This window comes from Drosophila gunungcola (genome assembly GCF_025200985.1).
Source record: "Drosophila gunungcola strain Sukarami chromosome 2L unlocalized genomic scaffold, Dgunungcola_SK_2 000007F, whole genome shotgun sequence".
NCBI lineage: Eukaryota > Metazoa > Arthropoda > Insecta > Diptera > Drosophilidae > Drosophila > Drosophila gunungcola.
Window position 1 is genome coordinate 1,641,169 of NW_026453162.1, and position 24,530 is coordinate 1,665,698.

The 24,530-nt window shown below is 37.5% G+C and overlaps 1 protein-coding gene across 4 annotated transcripts; it reads left to right on the forward strand.

The window, feature by feature from the left end:
- Positions 1-3,891: 3,891 nt before the first annotated feature.
- Positions 3,892-22,527, forward strand: LOC128253222 (peroxisomal acyl-coenzyme A oxidase 3). 4 transcript variants are annotated; one of them, XM_052981462.1, is made up of 9 exons: positions 3,892-4,103; positions 4,189-4,436; positions 4,586-4,723; positions 4,782-5,272; positions 5,334-5,811; positions 12,436-12,706; positions 21,596-21,750; positions 21,815-22,105; positions 22,166-22,527. In XM_052981462.1, the coding sequence occupies exons 1-9, from the start codon at positions 4,043-4,045 to the stop codon at positions 22,274-22,276; spliced, it is 2,244 nt and encodes a 747-aa protein (XP_052837422.1). In that variant the 5' UTR covers positions 3,892-4,042; the 3' UTR covers positions 22,277-22,527. The 4 variants fall into 4 exon arrangements, with proteins under 4 accessions (XP_052837422.1, XP_052837423.1, XP_052837424.1 ...); XM_052981463.1 differs by having other exon boundaries at positions 3,969-4,099; XM_052981464.1 differs by having other exon boundaries at positions 3,982-4,141; positions 4,277-4,436.
- Positions 22,528-24,530: the final 2,003 nt, after the last annotated feature.

Sequence of the window (24,530 nt, forward strand, 5' to 3'; positions counted from 1 at the left end):
GCGAATGAGGGTGTTAGCTCAGTTTAGAAAAGGCCTTGGAAGAAACATTTGATTTTGGTCAAATTAATTTTAATTTAATTTATTAAATTAAACATTTTTGGGTGTACTTCCGAAAAGCCTTAAAGCTCGACCATTTTCAAATTATCAGGATTCATGAATTTTGGAGTCTCAATTACGATAAAAAAGGTCAATGTGTGTGACGAAACCGATTTCTTGAAAAAATAACGGTAAATACTGTTTTTTTTAATTTTTTTCTAAAAATACCCTTTATGAAAAACACATACAAACAAAAGTTGAAGATCTAATTGAAATACACATTTTATGTTTTGTGACTCAAACATGGAGTTCACTAACGCCGAAATAGCGAAATTTCCTTCCTAAAAGGCAAATCCGCTAGAGAACCGTTCCGTGAGATTAATGGTGTTTTGGGAGATGGCGATTCAGAGCCGGTGAAAACGACACCATCGACAAGCCAGTCGGCGGAAGACCTAGGCCGCCGAATACCGATTAAATCATGGAATATATCGAGTTAGAACGGCATGTGGCAACTCGTGACATCGCCCAGGAGATGGCAGTTAATCACTCAACCATTTAAAGTATCTGCGGAAGGCTGGATACAGAAAAATGCTTGATGTTTGGGTGCCATAAAGCCTTATGGCGTCAAATCATGCGGCACCCAAACATCAAGGCAACCGAGTCAACGCCTGCGTTGTGCTGCTGAAACGGAACGAACTCGACCCATTCTTGATGGTGATAGGCGTCGAAAAATTAACAATATCAAGCGAAAACGGTCGTGGTCGAAGGCCGGTGAACCGTGCCAAACAGTGGCCGAGCCGGGATTGACGGCCAGCAAGTTTTTGCTGTATGTTTGGTGGGATTGGAAGGGAATCATCCACTATGAGCTGCTCCCATATGGCCAGGAGCTTTGTTTTACCATCCACTGCGAACAACTGGACCGCTTAAAGCTGGCGATCGACCAGAAGCGTCTAGAATTGGCCAAGAAGAAGGGTGTAGTATTCCACCAGGACAACGACAGACCACACACTTCTTTGATGACTCGTCACAAGCATCTATATGAAAACAGATTAGAACAAGAAAGTAAAAAAGCTGAAGGGAGATATTTGACAACCTTATATTTAACGAGATATTGACCAAAATAGTTTGCTTTTTATAGCGTCTGCATACAGCATTGGATGCATTGGCTTCTCCAAGATGACGTGGACTTTCTGAACCCAGTTTTACTTATTAACATAACCACCGAGGTGGTTATTTTACACATTTTTTCGATAAAAATGTGTTTAAAAATTGGGTCGACCGAATGGGCTACTGTAAAGCCAGCCGAGGCAGCTATATGAACGAAGTGGTGTTTGATACCTAAACCGCAGTGTTGAAGCTATCCAATAAAAACAAAAAATTAGCAAAATGTATGCTCGTTGTTTATTTATAGCGATTTCAAAACGCAATTCTTTCGTGGGCCACCCTGTAGAAGTAAACAACCCTAAAAAGAAGAAAACTAAATACAATTTTAACATTCGCAAGAGGAAAGTTCTTCATCTGCTTATAATTCATTCACAGATGTTGGCCTATGATGACCTATGGTGACCACCCGATCTCGAGCTTAGGTATGAAAATATTGAATAACTTTGGAAAAAACAAAAATTCATGGAAAATGTTTTATGTTTATTTAGATTGATCATTTACAATTAATTTAAGTTAGTTTTTGAACACAATATCGACTAAGTTACTACTTTTGTTCTTGATGGCAAAAACTCCATGGTTTCGTTTGCTGTGTGACAAGGCCCCGTCCTGCTGAAACCAGAAGTTATCTATACCCTTTCGACGCATCTCCGGGCACACAATGTGCGCCAGCATCCACCGATATCGCTTGCCTTTGACTGTTTCCCCAACCGCCGCGGCTGGTCTTCGGGCAAAAATCGTTGGGTTACATGTATTTTGTACGGGAACATTCCCATATCCTTCAAAATACGCCGCATTGTGGTACCTCTATCGTTTAAAAGCTGCGAACGTTGCCGGTACAATACGGTGGGGTCGTCCTCGACACTATGCCGTGGTTGGTTGTGTGGCTCACGGTTCGCCACTGAACCGTGTTCAAAAAATTATTTTGCCAAATGTCGAATAGTATTGTCGGAAGGCGCTTTTTTGCCTTTGTACTTTCGTCGATACGCACGCTGCGTTCTCACTATTAAACGCCCATTTTCGATCAACAAAGTCACCACTTCGACACGTTCTTTTGGTGTTAAGTTATCCATGATTCAAATTGTACTGAATTGACGTTTCCAAAACGTACCTACACAAGCCAATCGCTTCACAAACGTCAAAGCTATTCAGTGTTTCTATACCGAAGCTCGAGATGGCGCACCCTGTATGTATTGTCAAATTGAAGTCAATATTTCATATTTTCGTATGGCACTTGTTAATTTAATTACATTTTTTGCTTAAATGTGCAGACTTGACCAAAATGCATTTCTATCTCCTTAAAATCTCAAATTTGCGAAGAAAAATTATCTAAATACTTAAAAAATACAGAAGCACAACAGCGAGTTCTAGCGACTTTGTTCAGTTACTTTCTAGCACATGTTTTTTTTATAGCCACTAGGCTATCGACGAAAACCGTTAGCCGCCTATGAGAGAAAACGAGAGGCAAATAACCGGCGGTCACTTTTAGACAGTGCCTTTTTGCACGTCGGTACTAAGATCGTCGGAAAAATACTACTTGCCAGACGTTTCTCGATGAATGTTTGTGAGAACCTGGCGAAAAGAATACAAAATTTATATTTTTTGGTGTTGTTGGATTTGAACTTGCAAGCGATATGGAGGGAAAAACGACAAAAACACGAAAAAGCCGCGTATCTGCCACCATTCCAATACCAAATTTTACTCTAGCGTCGTTTATATTCAACATATTCGATGTGGTTTTCTCAAATTAAGTTGTTTGTCTACAAGTGCAGCTGATTGACAGTATGAGCGAAGCACACGATCTCGGGTGAATCGGAAAACTTCGGTCTCACTGGAAAGATTAAAGTTTGTCGATCTGAGTACTAGGCTTATGCAAGAAAAAGCCGCTGAGGAGGAATTTTGTCGCTGCAGCAGAAAAGCCACCTATCTGAATACGCCATAAGCCATAATTTTGAATCGAGCGCCGATCTGGCAACATCACATAGTTAGGTATGAGGAAACATACTCAACGCTTATCGAAATATTAGTGATTGGTATCGATATATGATCGTTTTCGTAAATTTTATCAAAATGCAATATAAATATGCAAGAAAAATTACAAAAAAAAAATATGACAAAAATCTCGCGATGTATTTATATTCGAAATAAATCAAAAATTACGCCATCCTAGCATGTAAAAACAAGCTGTTGTTTTGGTGGCACTAATAAAATATCGTTGGGTATCAGTACTTTTTCGGATTTTTTTTTCCCATTTTTAATCTAATTTTTTTTTAATGCCGTGTTACCGCCAATATATATATGAGAGTTACTTTATGACAGAGTTCCACTAGTAACGCATTGTGGGACTGCGAGCAAAATTTGCAGCGTGCGCTTTAGTTTTCAGTCATTTTTATACAAAATAGATTCTATACTCAAAAGACATCAAAAATTGCGCCAACCTTGCATATAGAAAACAGCTGTTGTAGTGGTGGCACGAACAAAATATCGTTCAAAATCGGTAATTTCCGGTATTTTTTCTAAAAATGTTCGGGGCGAATGGTTTTGAATCGCATTTAAAAATCGCATTTATTTTAAATGCGGCATTTAGCCTTATGATATTCCCTGTGTAAATAAATGCGCATTAGGCTAAATCCGTTTTAATGCGCCAATGGAATCAGGCTATTAAATCCATAACACTCTTGTGTTTATGCATGTATGCTGTCGGTGAAATTTTAAGCGAAGCAGCACTCCCAGGGCAAGTGGACAGAATCGTATCTTATCCGCTGCCGATGCAGGGGTGGACCATGAAGTATGGATAAGGGGATTACTTATCTCTGGCAATTGGACATTGGCTAGTTATACAATAATGAAAGTTGCTGGACTTTTGAGCAGTTCGAGCCTGGCGTTCGAAATAACCACAACAGTAGGTAGAATCGTATTCAAACATGGTTGCATTGAGCACAAAGTAAGTACTTCTGCCCGTCCCTCACTTCGTCTTCTACCAAATGTCAGTAGCCAATGCGATGGCAAGTAAAAACGGCACTGAAAGTGATCAAGGCGGTCTGAATCAAATGCTGACCGCTCTGGGCTTTAATTATAGCAGCCGCCGGGAGGACCAGCCAGTAACTAACATCCTCGATGACAAGCGGATCTTTCCAGAGTTCCGCGGCGGACCTTTGGACGAGTACCGTCAGCGGGCGAGTTTCTGCTACAAGCGCATGAGTGTTCTGCTCGAGGGCGAGGAGCACATCCGGCTGAAGGTAATCGCCAATTTCAGTAAGCAGCGCGGGCGGTGGGTTCGAAGTGCAGACATCTTTGGTTACTGCCATTAGTGTTGCACGCAACAATCTAATCGCGCAGCGCTTATCTGCGCCTTAAGTAATTCGTTTACATGTCGCTTCGCCCTTAGCACAAAGTTTGGCAGTGGATGGAGCAGCACCCCGACTTCCAGAGGGAGCCAGAGGACTCAAGCCTGGAACGCGTCCGCGAGCTGGCCAACAAGCGCCAGCATCTTCTTTGGGAGCAACAGTTTTACGGCGTCAACGAGGTGGGATGCGTCAGATACAGCTAAGAGACGAAGCTATTTAATCTTGTTGTACTTTTAGTACTTGGGATCGCCGCACCTACTTTTGGCTTTCGGTCAGGCCATCTTTAGCTATGACTTCAGCACCTCGGTTAAGTTTGGCCTGTCAACGGGCATGTTCCCAAGCACCCTGGTCTCCAACGGATCTGGCCGCCTTGGAAAGTATGTGGCCAAAATTGCCGACAACCGCATTCTAGGAGCCTACGCCCTTACTGAGATATCTCACGGCACCAATGCACTTGGCATGCGCACCCGGGCCACCTACGACATAAAAAGCAAGGAGTTCATTATCCACACGCCGGACTTTGAAGCGGCCAAGTGTTGGGTCGGCAACCTGGGCAAGACCTGCACCCACGCCATTGTTTACGCACAGTTGTTCGTTCCTGACAACAAGCATCAGGGCTTGCAGGCCTTCCTTATTCCCATAAGGGACGAGCGTACTTTGCTGCCCTTTCCCGGCGTTACAGTTGGTGACATGGGCGAGAAGATCGGTCTAAACGGCATCGACAACGGGCAAGTTACCTCTTTTATATGTATTAAAGAGCAGAAATAAATTCGGCTTCTGTCATTGCAGCTTTGTAATGTTTAACCAGTATCGTATCCCAAAAGCTAATCTGCTTTCCAAAACCGGCGACATCGATGCGCAGGGCAACTACACCAGTCAAATTAAGGACGAGCGTAAGCGACTTGGAGCCTCTCTAGGTGCCCTCTCCGCAGGTAGGGTCAACATCACTGCTATTACGTACGTTGCTTTGAGCAAGGCGGTAACAATCGCCACCCGCTATGGGGCCAGCAGGCGGCAGTTTGGCCCTTCTAATAGCCCTGCGGAGTGGCCCGTAATCGAGTACCAATCACAGCAATACCGGCTTATTCCCCACTTGGCCACCGCGATCGCACTGCGTGTTGTTACGCTCTGGGTAGGCAAGGAAAACGTAGATTTGACCATGAAGGGCTTCACCGGTGAGGACACGTCGCAGGCGGGCATGGAGATCCACGCCATTTCTTCTGCTCTTAAGCCGGTGGCTACATGGGCAGCGAGGGATGGCATCCAGGTAAGCTGGTCAAATGTTTTTAAACTAGCCGGTTTTACGGAAATATCGGGGAGATATATAATAATTGTTTATTCATGATTTCGTTCCAAGTTAGTTTCATGTTCCTTTTTCATATCTGCTTCATCCACTCTTAAATTTTTCGGGTGTTCATCGATACTTTCCAAGCGTTGTCACGTTTCACTTCCGAAAGATTTACACGAATTCGAATTTCCCAGACCAGTTCCAGTTTTCACTTCCGAAAGATTCACCCGGAATCTAAATTCCCTCTGTTAACTTACGTAAAAATCTCACGAAAACTTTGCGCCAAGCAATTGGCTGGCGGATTCAATTCCGCAAGCACAGCAATTAATTGATTTAAAATAAGTTAAAGTGCAGATGATATTTTTTCTTTATTCTGTGGTTCATCCCGATAACGGCAGTTTTTTCCCGATCTTTAAAAGGGCTGAAATTATGTCAATCACGCAACGATTCTTTTAAGTACCCCGATCTACAGGCTTGTATCTCGGCGAACATTAAATTTTTTTAAAATATTTTTTTTATCAGGTTTCTAGGCCAAAATACCTCTTTAATTCGAAAGTAAAATGATTTGTAGTAGTAGCTGTTTTGTGGTGTTTTTGAAAAATTTCTGTTGCTCTGTGCTGGGATTTTACACCGAACAAACAAAAAAGGTAGCCGAAGCTTATATTGCAGATATTCAAAAAACAAAATATAATGTTTAAAAACAACAAAGCTATGTCGATCTTCCGAACTATTTTTTTACGTTCCTATGCAGCTATAAGATATGGTTGTCTGATTAAAAAAAAAAAAATTCTTAAAAAAGTAATTCGTTTATTTTTAAAAAAACTAAGGTTTATTTTCCAATTGTTATTTTCGATTGTTCCTATGGGAGTTAGATCACTATGTGCATAGGAGACTACTATATATAGCCGTTCGTAAGGAGTAATAATACACCAATCAAATGGTATCGTTAAAAGAGAGGAGATTGCATACACAGACTTAAGGGGTTATATACACTTAAAATTAAAAACAAAAAAAAAATATTTAATTTTTTTAATGTACATATATTTAAGAATACACACAGAAAATTTCATATCGTTTCGGTGAATAGTTTCGAAGTTATACAAAAATTTGTAAAGGAATGAAAACTTTAAGCGCTTTTTTTTTTGTCAAAATGGTGTTTTTAAAGTCGGTAAGCCCAATTACTTGATAACAGCTCAATCGATTGCTCTGAAATTTTATCACCTGTTTCTTAAATATATTTTTAGTAATTAATCGAAGATTTTTCTCACTGTTAAATATTTTTTTATAAACAATTTAAAGTCTAAAAATCAATTTTTTTTGAAAAACTTTAATTTTGTAAAAAAATTGTATTTTGCTTATTCTTTTACTACATTTAAGTCTTTTTACAGAGAAATTCTCGGAGATCAGCTGTAGCTTCATTCAAAATAAATATTTTTACTGATACTAAGTCTTAATATTTAGTTAAAAAATACCTTAAACTTAAAAGTTTTCTCCAAAAATATTCTTAAAAATCTTTTTTCGGCCTTAGAAAGTTACATACTATTATTTTTTTAATTGGATCTCTTGACTCGGGTTGGTAAAATACTCGTCGAGTTACTTACTTGCTTGAATCCGAAGCGCCGTTGAAAAGCTGTTGTTTTTTTAGTATGTCTTAAAACGAACATTTTTGAGCATCTGTCGGTTTTACAAAATTGGACGGACTTGTTTTAGAATCCTGGACAAATGTTGTTTTGTTTTGGCCGGGTTGTTAGAAAAAAAGTTAATTTAACGACTTTTTGAAAAACTAGCTCTGCTACAACTTCTAAACTAGTAAATCACACAGTATTATTTGGAAGCTTTATGATTTTGTTGTCCAATTTTAATAATATTAAAATCCTTATTCTAAAATAATAAACTAGTAATGGTTAGTAGTAATGGTAATAATTATAAAAGCTTTAATTTATTTTTTTTAACAGCAACCAATGGGAGCGATATGATATAGTCGTCCGATCTTAACAAAATAAAAACTGTAGTTTCAGAAATACTAAATATTTAATGTACCTAATTTAATATTTAAAAAAATGGAAAAATAGCAAAGTTTAAATTTTATATCGTTTATAGGTCCTTAAAAAAATAAGGTTGAAACTCTGTACACCGAAGACTTAGTTTGAAAATGTATAATATAGTCGTTCGATTCAGTCCGCTTCGACTTATATAATACTTGTAATAGAATAAAGACTTTTGGGAAAGATTCATCAAATAGCATTAAAACTAAGAGACTACTAGTTTGCGTTGAATCCGAAGGATGAACGGACGGACATGGCTAGATCAAATCCCCTAGGGATTCTGATCAAGAATATCAGGCCTGTTCCAATTTCAATCGGAAGTGAATTTGATTGCATTTTCGGATTTCCCTTTAACATAGGAAAATTATCCTCCTTCTGGACACTTTTGTTTCCAAACAAAACCAGCTGACTGGCAGCTGTCCCCTATTGACAAACGCGTTTGATTTGTCAGAGGTTTGCTGCCTCAGGGCTGATTAGATTATGGCCCGCTGGTGTCCTTCAGCTAATGGCATTAATGGTATACTAGTTTAATACATACAACCGAAGGAACTGGCATTGGCGGCCAGAAATTTCTGGTGTCAGTTTTGTGAACTTTTCACGGCGGATCTGAATCCACCAGCCAAATTTCTGGCGGAAAGTTTCCGTGCGTTTTTTTTCGGATGCTAACAGAGAATTACCAGAGGGAAAATCGTTTCCGTGAGGATTTTTCGGAAGTAAAAACTGGAACAGATCTGGGAAATTCGAATCCGTGTGAATCTTTCGCAAGAGAAAACTGGAACAGGGCCCTATATACTTTTTTTTTGAGTTGGAAATGTCTCCTTCATTACGTTGCAATCTTTTGACTGAATAATAATTCCCTCTGCAGTGGTAAAATATAAAAAATTCTTATTCGGTACGAAAACGTACTGAAAATGCCTGTGTTAAAAAGTTTAATGTGTGTGTTAATGGGAATGAATGGGAACATTTTTAAGTGTAAAAAAACATAAAGAAAAATATGAAACGTTTCAGAAAAAAGGGCTCGTATGTATTGAAAATTTAAAGACAAATTTGCAAAATTTTGTATGCCGCTTTTCAGCCAGTGCTAGAAATTACCGGTGTCAGTTTTGTGAACTTTTCACGGCGGATCTGAATCCACCAGCCAAATTTCTGGCGGAAAGTTTCCGTGCGGTTTTTTTCGGATGCTAACAGAGAATTACCAGAGGGAAAATCGTTTCCGTGAGGATTTTTCGGAAGTAAAAACTGGAACAGATCTGGGAAATTCGAATCCGTGTGAATCTTTTGCAAGTGAAAACTGGAACAGGGCTCTATATACTTTTTTTTGAGTTCGAAATGTCTCCTTCATTACGTTGCAATCTTTTGACTGAATAATAATTCCCTCTGCAGTGGTAAAATATAAAAATTCTTATTCGGTACGAAAACGTACTGAAAATGCCTGTGTTAAAAAGTTTAATATGTGTGTTACAGCGGTTTTTTTTTTTAAGTTTTGGTAATAATATTGGGGCACTTTGACTATATTTGAAAAAAAAACTTCTGATATCAGACAAAAACGATGACGATAGCACCTTCAACATTCAAAATTTCTGATATCAATTTTCGTGACGAAAATTAATTAGTATTCAACTATATGAAAACACAAAAATGTAAATACCTGGTTGAAGCAGGCTGAATGGGAACATTTTTAAGTGTAAAAAACATAAAGAAAAATATGAAACGTTTCAGAAAAAGGGCTCATATGTATTGAAAAATCTTTCATTATAATAAATTTTAAAACCCTCTGCAAGAGTGTAAAAACATGACTTCTTTGTTTTTCAATATATATGAATATAGTAGTATTAAATATTTTAAAATTTCAATTTAATTTTTGTAAGATCTGACAACGATATAATAAAGCTGTCATAGGAACGATCGAAAAATTCAGCAGAAAATTGACATACATATGTATGTTTTTTTTTTTATAAATAAAAGCACCGAAATTTAGTCGTTTTAAACTCGATTTGCCGAAGTTAACTTTTTTTTTTTTTTTTTTGGCGAAACAGTTAGAATCTATCCTTAAAAATCAACGATACCTCAAAGTAAGACATATAAAGAATATTATGCTAAATTTTCATGGATATACTCTATCCTAATCTGGTATACAAGCCTGAATTTTAGTAATTTTTTCAAGTAAAAAAAAAACATGTTTAAAATACATTTTTATATGGTTTTTATTGACATTTAAAGAATAAAAAAAAACTCAATATTGGCCGAGATACAGGACTGTGAAATGAGGCCTTAAAAAAAATCGCTGCGTCCTGGTTGACATGACTTCAACCCTGGTAGAGATAAAAAAAATCAAACAAATTCTTTATTAGTAAAAGTGCCGTTATCGGGTTAGACACTTAAAAAAAAAAATTTAAATAGCAAAACGGCTTTGACTTGAAAACAAAAAATGTTTTTCATTTATTACCCTTTATTAATATTGTTTCGCTAAAAAATTTGACCAGATTCGACTTTAGGAAAGCCGAGACCGACAGACAGGTTTTAATAACCAAGTCGATATATATCTTTTATGTGATAACTATATATTTACAACTTTTTAACTATCATTTTGTAATGACGTTTCGTCAATTTTTTTTTTTTTAATTAAAATACAGCAAGGTTATAATTTTTTTTTATTTATTTTTTATGATTGTTCCTATGGGAGCTATATACTATAGTCGTCCGATTCGACTTATATACAAACTGCAATAGAAAGACAACTTTTGGGAAAGTTTCATGCAGATAGCTTTAAAACTGAGAGACTAGTTTACGTAGAAACGGACGGACAGACGGTCACATGAACATGGCTAGATCGACTCTTCTAGTGATGCTGATCGAGAATACATATACATTATAGGGTCGGTAACGTCTCCTTCACTGCGTTGCCAACTTCTGACTGAAATTATAATACCCTCTGCAAGAGTATAAATATTACTGTTTATGCAAGTTTATTTTAACTTTTATTTAAATCATTTAATGTAATAACGTCAGTCTTATGGCACCCTTAAATTAAAAAAGGTTTTTTGGTAAATATGTAGCTCGTTTGTCACGGGTTGCAATCATGCTAGATAGGTAAAATGTGAGCATCAGCTGGACATAAAGGTGAAATAATATGACCCGGTTTGTGTTCACTAAACGTTCTTTTCTAAGTCCGTTTGCTAACATTTAGCGAGACTTCAGTCTACGCTCGTTGATTTGTATCATTTTAAGTCCGTTTACAAACAGTTTACGAAAGTTTTGTTTTTTTTATCGTATTTGTGTCTACTGGGTAGGGCTTCAATATAATATACTAATGATTGCTTAGGGCTGCTACAATATTTTTACTTTGAAGAAAATTTAATTTTTGGAATAGCTGCAAGGGTATACAAGCTTCGGCTTGCCAAAGTTTGCTTCTTTTCTTGTTTTTTTTTTTTTTTAAATCATTTCTTATGGTATGCCATGCCCCGTTTTATTATTTTAAAACTTTATTAGACTAAAATAAGTTGTAGCCTATTTTTATGAACTTTTTGTCCCTTAATCTTGCTATTAACTATTATCTTTATCATCCAATTTATGACCTGTATCTTTTGTAAATAATACCTTACCTCCTTAAAAGTTTGCTTTCTTTGCGATTTAATTGTTAGTTTTAGCGAATACTAGCTCATTGATGGGGTCGGGTTAAAACAGTAAACGAAATATTGGAGCAAACTTCACAATCAATTTTTGTATTGGTATTAAAAATAAAAAAAATTATGAGAAAAAATTATCTTAAATTATATCTTTGTTGTTTTTCAATTTTTTTGATATTCTTTAGATATTATTTTAAAGGTTTTAGTTTCATTAAAATCGGACAACTATGAGGCTTATGGGGAAAAAATAAAATAATTGTACTTATTTATAACAATTAAACATTTTTTCAATTGATTTGAATATATTTCTATACGAATTCAGAATTAGGATTTTAATTTTATTAAAATCGGACAACGAGGTAATATAGCTGTCATAGGAACGATCAAGTAAATTATGGGAACATCATTACAGTTTCACAGTTAAACATATCGGAATAGGATATTGTTGTTTTGAAGTATATTTCATTTTTGGAATAGCTCCAGGGGTACATAAACTTGGGCTTGCCGAAAAAAAATCTCGCTGTTGCATAAGTTTTTCCAAAGCATTTTCGTACTGTGGTTATTTTAACTAAACGTTTTAAAAGGCTAGCGAATTGGAAAAGGTATTGGTTTTGACTAATCAAACACAAGCAAAAACCCTTGATGCTTTACACTTGTGAAGTGATTTTTGACTTGAAAAACTCACAGCTGGTGAAACAATTTCTGTTTAGACAAACAAAACAAAGCCAGAACGGTTATTTAATACTGGTGCCAAGGTAGCTAACAAAGTTTGGTTGGTTATAGAAGGCATTATTAAAAGGGTATTCAGGGAAACTATTATTATTGCCTTTATATTTAGTAATAACTTATTAATATCATATTTAAATATATATTGCAAAACCTCAAACATATTTTTTAAAAATTATATTTATTTTTGACAATCTTATGTTCAGGAGTGCCGTGAGGCCTGTGGGGGACATGGCTACCTAAAGTCCTCTGGCTTAGGAGACCTCCGAAACGACAACGATGCAAACTGCACTTATGAGGGCGAGAACAATACGCTTATCCAGCAAGCATCCAATTGGTTAATCAGTCTAAGACGCAATAACGCCGATTTCGTGGCCGTCTCTCCGTTGGAAACAGTTTCCTTTCTCAAGGATATGGATGACCTACTGCAAAGCAAGGCCCAGGAGCGCACGCCTGCCGAATGCATGAATGCGCTTAGTGAGTATTGCTTAAGTTGTTAAACATAATACAAATATTGATACAGTTGAGTACAACGTTTATAATGACAGCGATTTCGCGGACCACACAAAATAGCTACTTAAAAATTTATTGATTTGGATTCTTCCAAAACATAATGCAAGCTTAGTTTAAAAGCTAGAAACACCCGCAAGTGTCTTAATATATGTGAACGCAGATCTTGTTTAAAAACGCTGTTGATCGGACGTCTTTTATGACATAAGCGATCAGGTCAATGTAGGGTTTGCTATTTTTATAGACATTTTTTTAATTCTCGCTTTTTTTGTCTTATGTTCTATGCTATGCTTTTTTGATAAGATTTAGATCCAGTATGTTGTCTTTATCCCATAGCTTTCGTATTTCTGATTTACGTACTGTTATTATCAATTTTCCGTATGAGTTCAGAGGTATTAAAACTTAAGCTTGTAAAAGTTCTTCCTAACGCTACAGTTATAACACTTATACTTTACAAACGACAAGTTTTTAGAAACAATGAATAAACATTTTAATTATAATTATAATATAGTTAAAGTTAATTCTTGTATGTGTGCAATTAGTTTTGTCTTAAACTGCGTGGCACTGTTAATACTTTTTAAATCGTCTGGAAGTTGGTTCCATAACCTTATTGCGTGAATAAATTATTACCGTTCAAAAATATGGGATCTGTTCCTTTTTTAAATAATAATATTTGCTCTTCGCGAAGCTAGAATAGTTTTGTTCTCTAGTGAAAATTACTTTTTATAAGTAAACTAACACTCTCATTTTCCTCCAATCGGTGCAGATTGAAAATAAATCTTTTAACACTGTTGTAGACCACTTTAACTTTGTGTTGGCTGATTAAATAACAGTTTGCAAATATTTTCATTCCATAGAAAAGCGTTTGGATCAGGCAGGATATGGCAAGCAATTGACATATGTTTGTGAGCAGAAATTTTTTAACATTGGTCTTTCCAACAGCTTTTTCGAGGTATTCAATAGGCAAGTTTATTTATCCTGTTCAGTACATGATCTGCGTACATATGAACTTTACAAATAGAAAACACGGAGGCAAGGTCATTTACATAAAGAGTGAACAACAACGGACCAAGAACGGAACCTTTAGGCATACCACGTCCTAGAGTCCTGTAGTCAAGTAGTACTTAAAACGTCACATAGGACTTATCAGCATATTCGATTTTTTCCGAATCCGAATTGACAATTATTTAGAGGTCCATTTTTATGCACAAACAAAATAATTTGGGCTGCCATTATGTTTTCAAAGGCCTTTGTTAAATAAGGCAGGATAGAAATGGGCCTATATTCTTTATTTGCCTTAAGAATGGGGACAATTTTAGCGATTTTCCAATAGTTTGGAAACTTAGACGTTGTAAAGGCAGTGTTGAAAATGTGAGTAATAAATCGCAGAATTTTCGCAAGCAATTATTTTATAAATTTAGGGTTATATCGTCAAGTTCAACTGACAAGCATTTTTCACTGACTGACACACAAACATCTAAACCTTTTATCATATGAGACACAGTGAGAGTGGGTCAAGTGAGTGAACGTTTTTTCAAAAAGCTGTGAAGTTTTCCCCGATCTGACAACTTACGCAACCAGCACAGGGTGAGATCCACCAAATCACAGCCGCAAAGATCCCATTGTGGAAAGGCGCTTTATTTTCACACTCCAAGCTAGTTGTGGTGGGTTGTTCCAACTGCCGGGTTCGGGAAAGATCGGGCGAACGGCGCTGTTATAAGTGTCTGGAGTTTGGGCATATAGCGGTGCAAGAGTGGAGTAGAACGCAGCGACGCATCGCAAGATGCCCTATGAGTAAAAAACCGTCAGAAAAGTGAAGAAATTGCATAAACCACTGCGGTGCCGCTCGTGATCAACTAAAGCAGACTGTGCGTGAAATCCAAGCCGATGTGGCGATAATCGGCTCGCTGATTACAAAAAGACTCCCGGGCCGGACTACGTACTGGATATTACGAAGTCTGCGGCTATCTTGACGATTGGGTCATTCATTCGAGCTACGGTGAACGAGGGGAAGGCGAAACGTAATCACGTAACGCGTGGACCGTGGAGTGGGGTCTGCACGATCAGTAGTGGGAGAACACTGCTTAAAGCCATTGCGTCACTTGACGTAGATCTACTAAATTCCGGATCGGAGCACACATTTAGCAGAGTAGGAGCCGGCTCCGTTGTGGACCTTACATTCTGCAGAAGCTCACTTTTTTGGCGCCTCAGTGAAACCCACACTGCAAGCGACCACAAGGCCATCATCTGCGACATGGCATGCGGTCGGCTAGCTACAGCTGCCCCAACAAACAGACGCTTTAATCCAAAGACGTTCCAGGAGGACGCGTTTCTCAGAGGATGGAGAGATCCTGAAACTGGTGAGCACGCGGAAAGCAGCTCGGCGAGGCTTATGGGAGCCATGGTGACGGCATGCAGAGCCAGCATGAGGGAAACAAGGAGCCACCATCGGAATCTAGAACCAGTCTTCTTGTGGACTGGGGAAATAGCGGAAGCGCGTAGCGACTGCCTGAGTGCCAGAAGTCGGCAGCATAGGGCGAGAGGTCGTCCAAATCTCGAGCTTAGGAGGCAGGAGTACGCCGAGAGCCGCAGGACTCTAAAAAAAACTTATTAAGCAATCCAAGAAGAAGTGCTTTCTGGAACTTTGCGACTCAGCTGAGCTGGAGAAGCTTCCCACATAAAGACGATCGTAGAGAACCTATTTCCAACAGTGACAAACGTTCCACAGCGCGCCAACCACACCACCGATCAGAATCCAGCCGGATGAAATCAGGAAGGTAGCCAGGGATATTCCCTCAAGGAAAGCACCAGATCCGGACGGAATCCCAGATACTGCTGTGAAGCTAGCCATGATCGAGCACCCAGAAGTTTTCGCCAACGCCTTTAACCATAGTCTAGCGGAAAATACCTTCCCGGAGCGGTTCAAAAGATGCTTCTGCTACATAAGCCAAACAAAGCACGGCCGGACCCGTCTTCATACAGGCAAATATGCCTGATTGACCACACAGGCAAGGCACTGGAACGATGCATCAGTCACAGACTGCAAGCAGCAATTTCAGCAGCCGGGGACCTGTCACCCATGCAGTTCGGCTTCATGCGATATCTGCACATAAGGGCATTGCATCGAAGGCGATAGAAGGTACGAGATAGCAAATGCATTATGTCGTAATTATTAATATTGCAACGTGGCCGGTATATGAATCCAATTTTCTTTGTTGTAAATATATTTATAATTTCTTCAGCAAATAGAGCGGTTGAAGATTGCACTTAAACAGAAGAGACCAGCCATGGTGAATCGTAGATGAATTGTGTTCCAGCATGACAACGTCAGAGCCCATCTTTGGTAACTCATCAAAAGCTTCGGAACCTTTTTGGGATGTTTTAATACATCCACCTCATAGTTCAGACCCCGCCCCAAGTGATTATCATCTATTTTTGGCTATGCAAAATTTTTCTATGGCAGTGTAGAGCGCCAGTTCATCCAGATGTCTCCATCAACTGTCGCTCTCCCGCTCCAACTCTGCCCCCAAGTCTCCGCTCTGCTCTGGGGCGCATTAGCTATCAAAGAATTGAGAATTATAAGTGGGGCACCGTGGTACATACGGAACAAAAATATACACTAGAGTTTGAGGATGAATTCGTACGGATAACAACCACATTGGAATTTTTGGGTGGATTTTTACGTAGTCGTAGTTTATTATTTCTAGAAAATTTCTAGCATGAATATTGTAGAAGGGACCCAAAATAATTTATTGATTGACTAGTGGGGAAGTGATCAGTATATATGCTCACACTGACGCACTGATGGATTTTTTGACCGTTTTCTAATTATAATGATTAGTTAAAATTAATCGGTAAAAATTAAGGAATATATTTTTTATATTGTAAAAAACAATTTGTTGTGAGCCCTTGATTCACTTTGCGTTTTGTTAGAAACTTTGGAAACTGGGATAAAACGCGTTATTGTCTGTTATGGCACTGGGCAAGCCCAAGAAGATGAGAGAAATCGAGCTCAAGTATCCTATATGGAGCAACTGTCTCCAAACAGCAAACGATATCCACTGTGGAAAACTAAACTAGGCATATGTCTACATATCGAAAGTGAATCGCCTTTACATACACAGACATATGATTGGGCTCGCAGCAACGAAAAGAGGGCAAAACCATTTGCCGCCCATCTAGAAAACGTATACAAAGCACTTCCAGCAACGAATATCTTTGTGCTTCTATAATAAACAATCCTAAAGCTATCGTATTTCAATCAGAAGAAATTACAAGAGTCAAAAAGTCAAAAAAGACTAAAAAAGCGCCGGGCCACGATTTCATCTCCCCTAAAATGATCATAGAATGGCCGTGCTGTGCAGCATGTTTTCTCACTACAATATTAAACATCATGATGAAATGGGGCTCCTAAGCAATGGAGGAAGTCTGTCATTACAAAGATTCATAAAGCCGAAAAGGACAATTCCCAACCATCGTTATATAGACCAATCAGCCTCCTGTCGTGTGTATCAAAGATATTACAAAAGCTGATCAAGAATCTTTTCAAGCAACACCTTCATGCCCATGCAATCCCAATGCACCAACGGGATGTCGCCCAGGCTTTCGACAGCGTTTGGTGGGAATTCATAAAATTAAAAATAAACTTCCACAGAACACCCAAAAAAATTTACGTCATATATACAGGAAAGAAATTTTGCAGTACGATGCAAAGAATTTCTTTTTGAATATCATTCAATTGAATCTGGACTACCCAAAGGTAACGTGCTTGTACCGACACTGTAGATCTACTGACAAACAGTCTTACAACAACATCAACATTCGCTGATGATACTGTCATTCTAGGTCGATCTAAGTTCCCTGCAACAGCAACGCAAAACGCAAAACTTTTGGAAAATGCCGATTGGCGCATACATGTAAACGAGAAAAAGTACAAACGCGTCTCTTCTACTCTAAACAGCTTGCCCTTCACTATCGTTTAAATATCATCTATCATTAAATAACTTTTGTACATTTGGCTCCAAACTATGAAGAAGCAGCAGACTTCTTTTTAGGCCAGTATGTAGCCTTGCCGGGAGAAATGAAGTCAATCTTTTTTCGTGGTGTTATAGCGTTGTAAAATTGTCTTCCTTTTTGGTGTGTGAGCCGAGATTCCCAGTGCTTGTGTTTTGCATTATTGTCACCAGTTCCTATAAAGCGTTCACCTAATAGGTTTAATAATTTTACAAATTCTTAGGAAATGGAGGAGCGCGGTGGACAGTGTAATGCGATTCTAGATCTAGAATGGACGGGTCCATTCCGTTTGTGGGGCTTCTCAACGGTGATTCTACGGTGCAGTAGATATTGCAGCTTGTAGATTTTGGGAACTTCATTTTTTTAAGGGCATATTTTCAGAAGTAAATTCTACCTCGAACATAGGGATTTTATTTATATTTATTATGTTCATAGCAACTTTGACATCAAAGCCCTTTTCATAAAGCCCGGCTATATCTCGTCCATAGGGACTGTTTATTCTATTCATTTACTAATCACTTGTAATCCTTTGCTACTTTTAATATGGTTGGTTGGTAATCTATTTATCCGGTGTCGAGATACTTGACCACTGATTAATAATTTTGTTCATTTATATGTTATTATCTCTCTTTTATGTTACCCCCTTTTCTAGAAGCAACTAAGAATTTTTTTACGCCGATTTGATCTGAAATTTTTTTCTTACCAATTTAAAATAATTTGCCTGACGAACATTAATAGTAAACTCTGACATTTAGACTTGAGCTTATGAGGTGGATATGTGTTTATCGATTATATTTATATTTATCAAGCTAATAATTTTAAAGTAGTTGGCAAGTATGTTTTCTTGACTTTACTGCATATTTGAAAAACGGAGTTCTTCCATTAAGAGCAGAGAAGAGCACACTTTTTATTAATTTATTTATTGTAATTCTTATCCTAGCGCTACAAGACAAGTCTTATAAAATGATGGACTAGTCACTCTACTTAGCTACATTCACAGAGAGGAAAAAATTGGTAATTACCTTTTTTTATCCTAAATAAGTTTGAACAATTGATTAGATTTCCTTATAATAGTAAAAATATACTTATTTATGTTATTTTTATTTTTTTTAGTAGTCAAATTAGTATTTTTATTATTTTTTTTATTTACTTTTTTTTTTTTTTGGTTTTGCCATTTTAGTTTAGTTTAGTGTCCTTATAGATATTTAATAATTTCGTTCGTAAAAGTACGTGTGCTTGTGTTATTCTTTAATGTGTTTGGAAGACTATTCCATAGACGAATAGCCGATACGAAGAATTGACGTTCAGAAACTAGGGTCTTGATTCGTGGACAAATAATATTGTCAGTTCGTCGGGAAGAAGCTAGGTTAATTTTTCAAGCAAATAAATTGGCTCAAGACTTTCGCCAGTTGCTTTAATTATGTGATTGTTCCATGTCAGTGTGTTGTTGAGGGTAATGCCTAAATTGTTTGCATTGTAAACGTATTCAATGGGAACACCGTTAATCACTAAATAAGGCCATGTTCTTATTTCAATCAATTTCTTGTAGATAACGACACACTTACATTTTCTAGAATTAAGACTGAGGCAATTATCACTAGACCATTTAAAAACATTTGACAGTTCGCTAACACAAATCATCTGCATATAAGTGTATACTACAATTTTCTTTCAGTAACCAGAAATACACCTTAAAGAGTGTCACAAGAATTGGACAAATATGTTGGTTGAGATAAGTTTACATAAGCAAAATCAATACATTCAAAGATTTCTTTAAGACTTTTTTCTTTTAAAATATTTTCATTGAGGTAACCTCTGATTATTTCGTCTTTATACGTCATTGATAATTCAGAAACCACAGTAATTATGTCTGAGTAATCAATATTTTTGCATTTTTTTTATAAATGCAATCAATTATAGTTTTCTTCCTCTTCTTCTGTATCATGCTTTTTAACCAACCTATACCATAGTTTGTTGAAAATTTATATCGCTACTCCTCCAGCATAACCAGCGCGATCAGAGCGAAACAGTTTATAGCCATCACAATCAATCTCAAAAAGATATACCTAAATTCATCAATTTTTTTTAACAAGCTTTGTGCATTTGTAATTTATAATTTTTAAGAACCCGTAACATGCTATTTGCCGTGATGCTGTTGAGAATATTTGTCATCACAAAAAACTACAAATACCGAAAACACACAAGCAACGTAATTTTTTTTAGAAAAAAGGACACGGAACCACAAAAGATTAACATAAATATAATTAAAGTATAAGATATTTCTGAAAGTTCTGAAAGAAGCGATTCCATTGTCCATAGCAAAGTGCGATGAATCGAATTGCTGTTCAATACGCTCGACACATAAGATGTCATCATGTCATAAGTCAATTGCCTGCTTACTTTTTTTTTAACTTCATCGCCTCTTTAAATATATTGTAGTTTTCTTTTATGAGCTGTTCGTGTGTGTTTGTGTTGAAAATAAGTTTGAAGTTTTCCGTGATGACGCCGTGAAACCGCGGCTCACAATCAGTATCAGCGCGCTGACGCGCCGCCAGTTTCATCTCCAATGCCGCAAAACGGCCGCCAGTTTCATCTCCAATGCCGCAACACGACCGCCAAGTGCCTGTAGATTTGCAACTTGATCTTCTAGAGCCTGCACTTTCCCAGTGAGCTCATTAACAATTCCGGTAACTTCTTCAATCCGGCTTAATATATTGTCCAGGATGCGTTTTTCTGACTGGCTCAGGTTATCATTTATTAATTTTGTCTTCTCAATGAATCTCAGGTTTAATAAGCTAAGGAGTGGTGTATCGGACAATCTGGTATTATGCCTCAGATCATGTCCAGAAAGTTTTCGCGCACGTCGGTGGTGCCATTTAGAAAATATTGTATCTTAAGGTAGTATCTTTTAGTTTAGGTTATATCAACGGTAGCGTTACTGTTGGGGCAACCTTGAACTCTCTTAGACTCCGAATATGATGCCGCAGAGATTGACTCTCACTAAGGGTGCTCGCACTAGTTGTTAATTTCAAGAATTTTTTAGTTTCAGATTTACGACGTTTTCTTTGTTTATCAGCACCAGGTTGTGTTACCCGCGAGTAGAGCAGGTATCACTTTAAACGGTTTCACACTATCTTAAAATTTAGAAATGTTATTTTTCCTGAAAATTCCATCAGTTTGTGGAGCGTTTGAAAAAGCTTCTGCACACGATATCTTATACTTACAATTCTCGCAAATAATATTTTTGAGTAATTTGAACGGGGAAACTTGACAATGTGTGTATGTTGGCAGCGGTCTTATACTGTTCGTTTGGTATTCTGCTGCTGATCAGCATTAGATCAGGATGCAAGTCTCAGCAGCTCTGTCGGGGACGATGAATTTTTCAGAACGATAGCAATCGTTTTACTTTTGCATGTTTGACAAACGACTGGCAAAGTTTATGACCTCATAAGTTATCAGCTTTTGCGTTGTAATCACCTTACGTAATTGCTCCATGCAGATGGCGCCAACTTAACCCCGATTGTTTTCTGGGGGAATATTTACTTTTAAATTTGTAACCTGAGTAACGGGTACCTAATAATCGGAGAACTCGACTACTGTGTTACCTCTTGTTTTTTTGCTGATATAGATAGGACTAGGTATATCATTAAAGCGAGTTATGAGTTGAGTGACTTAAATCAAAAACGTGCCCGACATAATTTACTTGCTGCAGGACTTTACAATATTTACCCAATACCCGTTTTACCCTTCGACAAAGGGCTATCAATTATATTTAAGTTTTTATAGCTTGCTGTTACTTTAAAATATGTTACACTCTATAGATTACACTTTACCCTTTTGTAGATCTTCTAAAGGCGCTTAACTGGCTGACCGCCTGGCAGCTGGAGACGACTGTCAAGCGGGTCGAGCAACAGCAGCGTGAGGGAAAAGATGCGTTTAAAACACGAAACAATATTCAAGTCTTTGCTGCCCAGAAGCTCTCTATAATTTATGGCGAAGTGAGATGCCTAGCCATAGCCTAGACTTAAGAATAATATTAACCTGGCTCGAAATTTTTTTTAGCGTACCACCTTCTACGTGTTTTATATGTTTGTAAGCAGACTCCCCGCGTCTGCCGAGAAGCATGTGCTGCAGCAGGTTCTCTCTTTTTATGGTGCGCATCTGGTGACCAAGTACTCTGCTGTTTTTTACCGCGGTGGCTACTTTCGCGAAAACTCCCAGCAACTAGACTTGTACGAGCAGGGCATCTTGGAGCTGCTTCCCTTACTAAAAGATGAAGCCATTGCTCTGGTGGATGCTATTGCTCCCACCGACTTCATTCTAAACTCCCCCCTGGGCATGAGCGATGGAAATGTAAGTAGTCTCTTGCATCATATGCCTTTTCTTGCCAACATTTGTTTTTTTTTTTTGCAGGTTTACCAGCATCTTCAACGCACGATTTTGTCCACACCGGGTGTATACGAGCGTCCACATTGGTGGCGGGACGTTACTTTCAAGGATTATCTTAAGCGCGCCAAATTGTAGTTTTATAAAAACCTACAGCGCTTACATTTGCGCTTGTGGAATATTAAGATTAAGTTCTTAAAATTTGTTCTGCTAAATTGAATTTTGATATTAATGTGTTTCGATTGCGGTTTTTACCAGAATTATATTTTGTTGTAAAAACTAATATATATCTTTGACTTTCATTGAAGAGTGTGTATATATGGAAGGAGAGCAATCAATTCGAAGCTTCTTCGTAGTTTTAAAATTGAAATAAAATTGTTTTTTAATAACATTTATTAGTTTGAGCGGAACGGACAAAAGTACATTAGGCATTAAGCCATAACAAAACTGGTAGAGTGTCGGAGTTGTTATCTTAAATACTTTGAACTCTTGCTAAGCTTAAAACCCGATATACTCGTGACTCGTAGAGTAAAAGAGTATATTGTATTCGTTGAAAAGTGTGTAACAGGTTTCTGACCCTATAAAGTATATATATTCTTGATCAAGATCAGTAGCTGATTCGATCTAGCCATGTCCATCTGTCCGTCTATATGAACGTCAAGGTCTCGGAAACTATAAAAGCGGTTTAGGATTTGGCACACAGATTCTAGTATTTCTTAGGCAGCGCAAGATTATTTCAAAATGGAAACAACGCCCACAAATCGCAAAAGTTTATCATGTCACTCTGAGACATGTAAGATCATAGGTATTTGACTTTGTGTATTTGTGTCGGCCAAATCTATCGGTAGACACAAATAAATTTTAAAATCGAGCTTTAATTTTAGAAGTAATTAGCAATTATGTTTGGTTATGACGTCATTGCATATTTGAAAAACGGAAGTCATGCATCACTGTTCGTGAGCATGAAGATCGGGATCACGGAAACTGTAGAATCTGGAGATTAAGGATTTAACCCGCAGATTTTAGTTGTGTCTACGCAGCGCAAAATTTTGCCACATCCATTTTAACACACAAATCACCAAGCTCTGTTGAGACATGGCAGAGCAACATTTTTGGACGTAAACAATTTTTTGTCCATATCATCGAAACCAAAAATGTATCAAATCGAACCATTATTTTAAAAGTTATTAAAAAATTCAGATTAAATTAATTATTTTCAGCGCTCTTTCGTCATAGACTTTCGTAGCACTGGAAGTCTCTCGAACGGTGTTCAACACTGCTGCTGTAGGTAAAAAATCATAATTATTGATTTTTATACTTTTGCGCTCCCATTAGTGGCAGGACGTTACTTTCAAGAAATATCTTAGCAAAAATAGGAAACGGGAATCGTGAAGGTAAGCAATTTAAAATAAAAACAGATATAACGCTATAGTCGAGTTCCCCGACTATTAGATACCCGTTACTCTCCCAGAAACAAATCGGGTTTTATGTACATATGTATAAGCAAAGAGCGAGCAGCAGTATGAAGATCGAAATCACGGAAACTGTTCAACTTAGAGATTTAGGATTTAACCTAAAGATCATGGTCGTACGTACGCCACATCCTCTTTAATAGCAAAAGTCTGTCGAAACATGGTAGAGAAAAATTTTTGGACGTGTAATTTTATTCATCGTCATCAAAAATGTATCAAATCGAAAAATTATTTTCAAAGTTATTAACAAATTCAGATTAAATGATTTATTTTCAGCGCTTTGACGTCATGGACATTCGTAGCACTTGAAGACTTTTGAACGATGTTCAACACTGCTGCTGTAGGTTAAATCACATATTTAGCGATGTTTTTATTTTTGCAGAGTGTCCTATAGCTTCAGCATCACAAGGAGAGTCGACCTAGCCCGTTCGTTTTAAAAATAACAATAAAATACAAGTTTGATTTTGAAAATTGTTTTTTAGGTGTGCCAATGGATATGGCCCGAATAATCATGTATTGGCAAAAAATTGGCATCTGCCATATCTCAGAATATTAACATAAATTGTAGGCGTTAGAATAGGCGTTGCCATATTTTAATTTAAACTTGCGCTGCGTAGGCATGACTTGAGTCTCCATGTAAAATCCCAAGCCAATATCTTTTATAGAATTCTACTAAATTCAAACAGACGGAGATGGCTAGAACGAATCGGCTTTTGATAATGATCAAGAGTATATAAATGTATAGGGTCGCTTCGTGTTTGCATGGAAAAATTAAAATATTTGACATCAAGCCCAAGCAAATCATATATTTTGATCGCCAGTTGTTGGTATCAAATTGATAACCGGTTCTCCAACAACTGAATTTTCGTCAGCGCAATCAGCATCTTATTCGTCAAAAATGTTTTCTTTGGCATTATGTA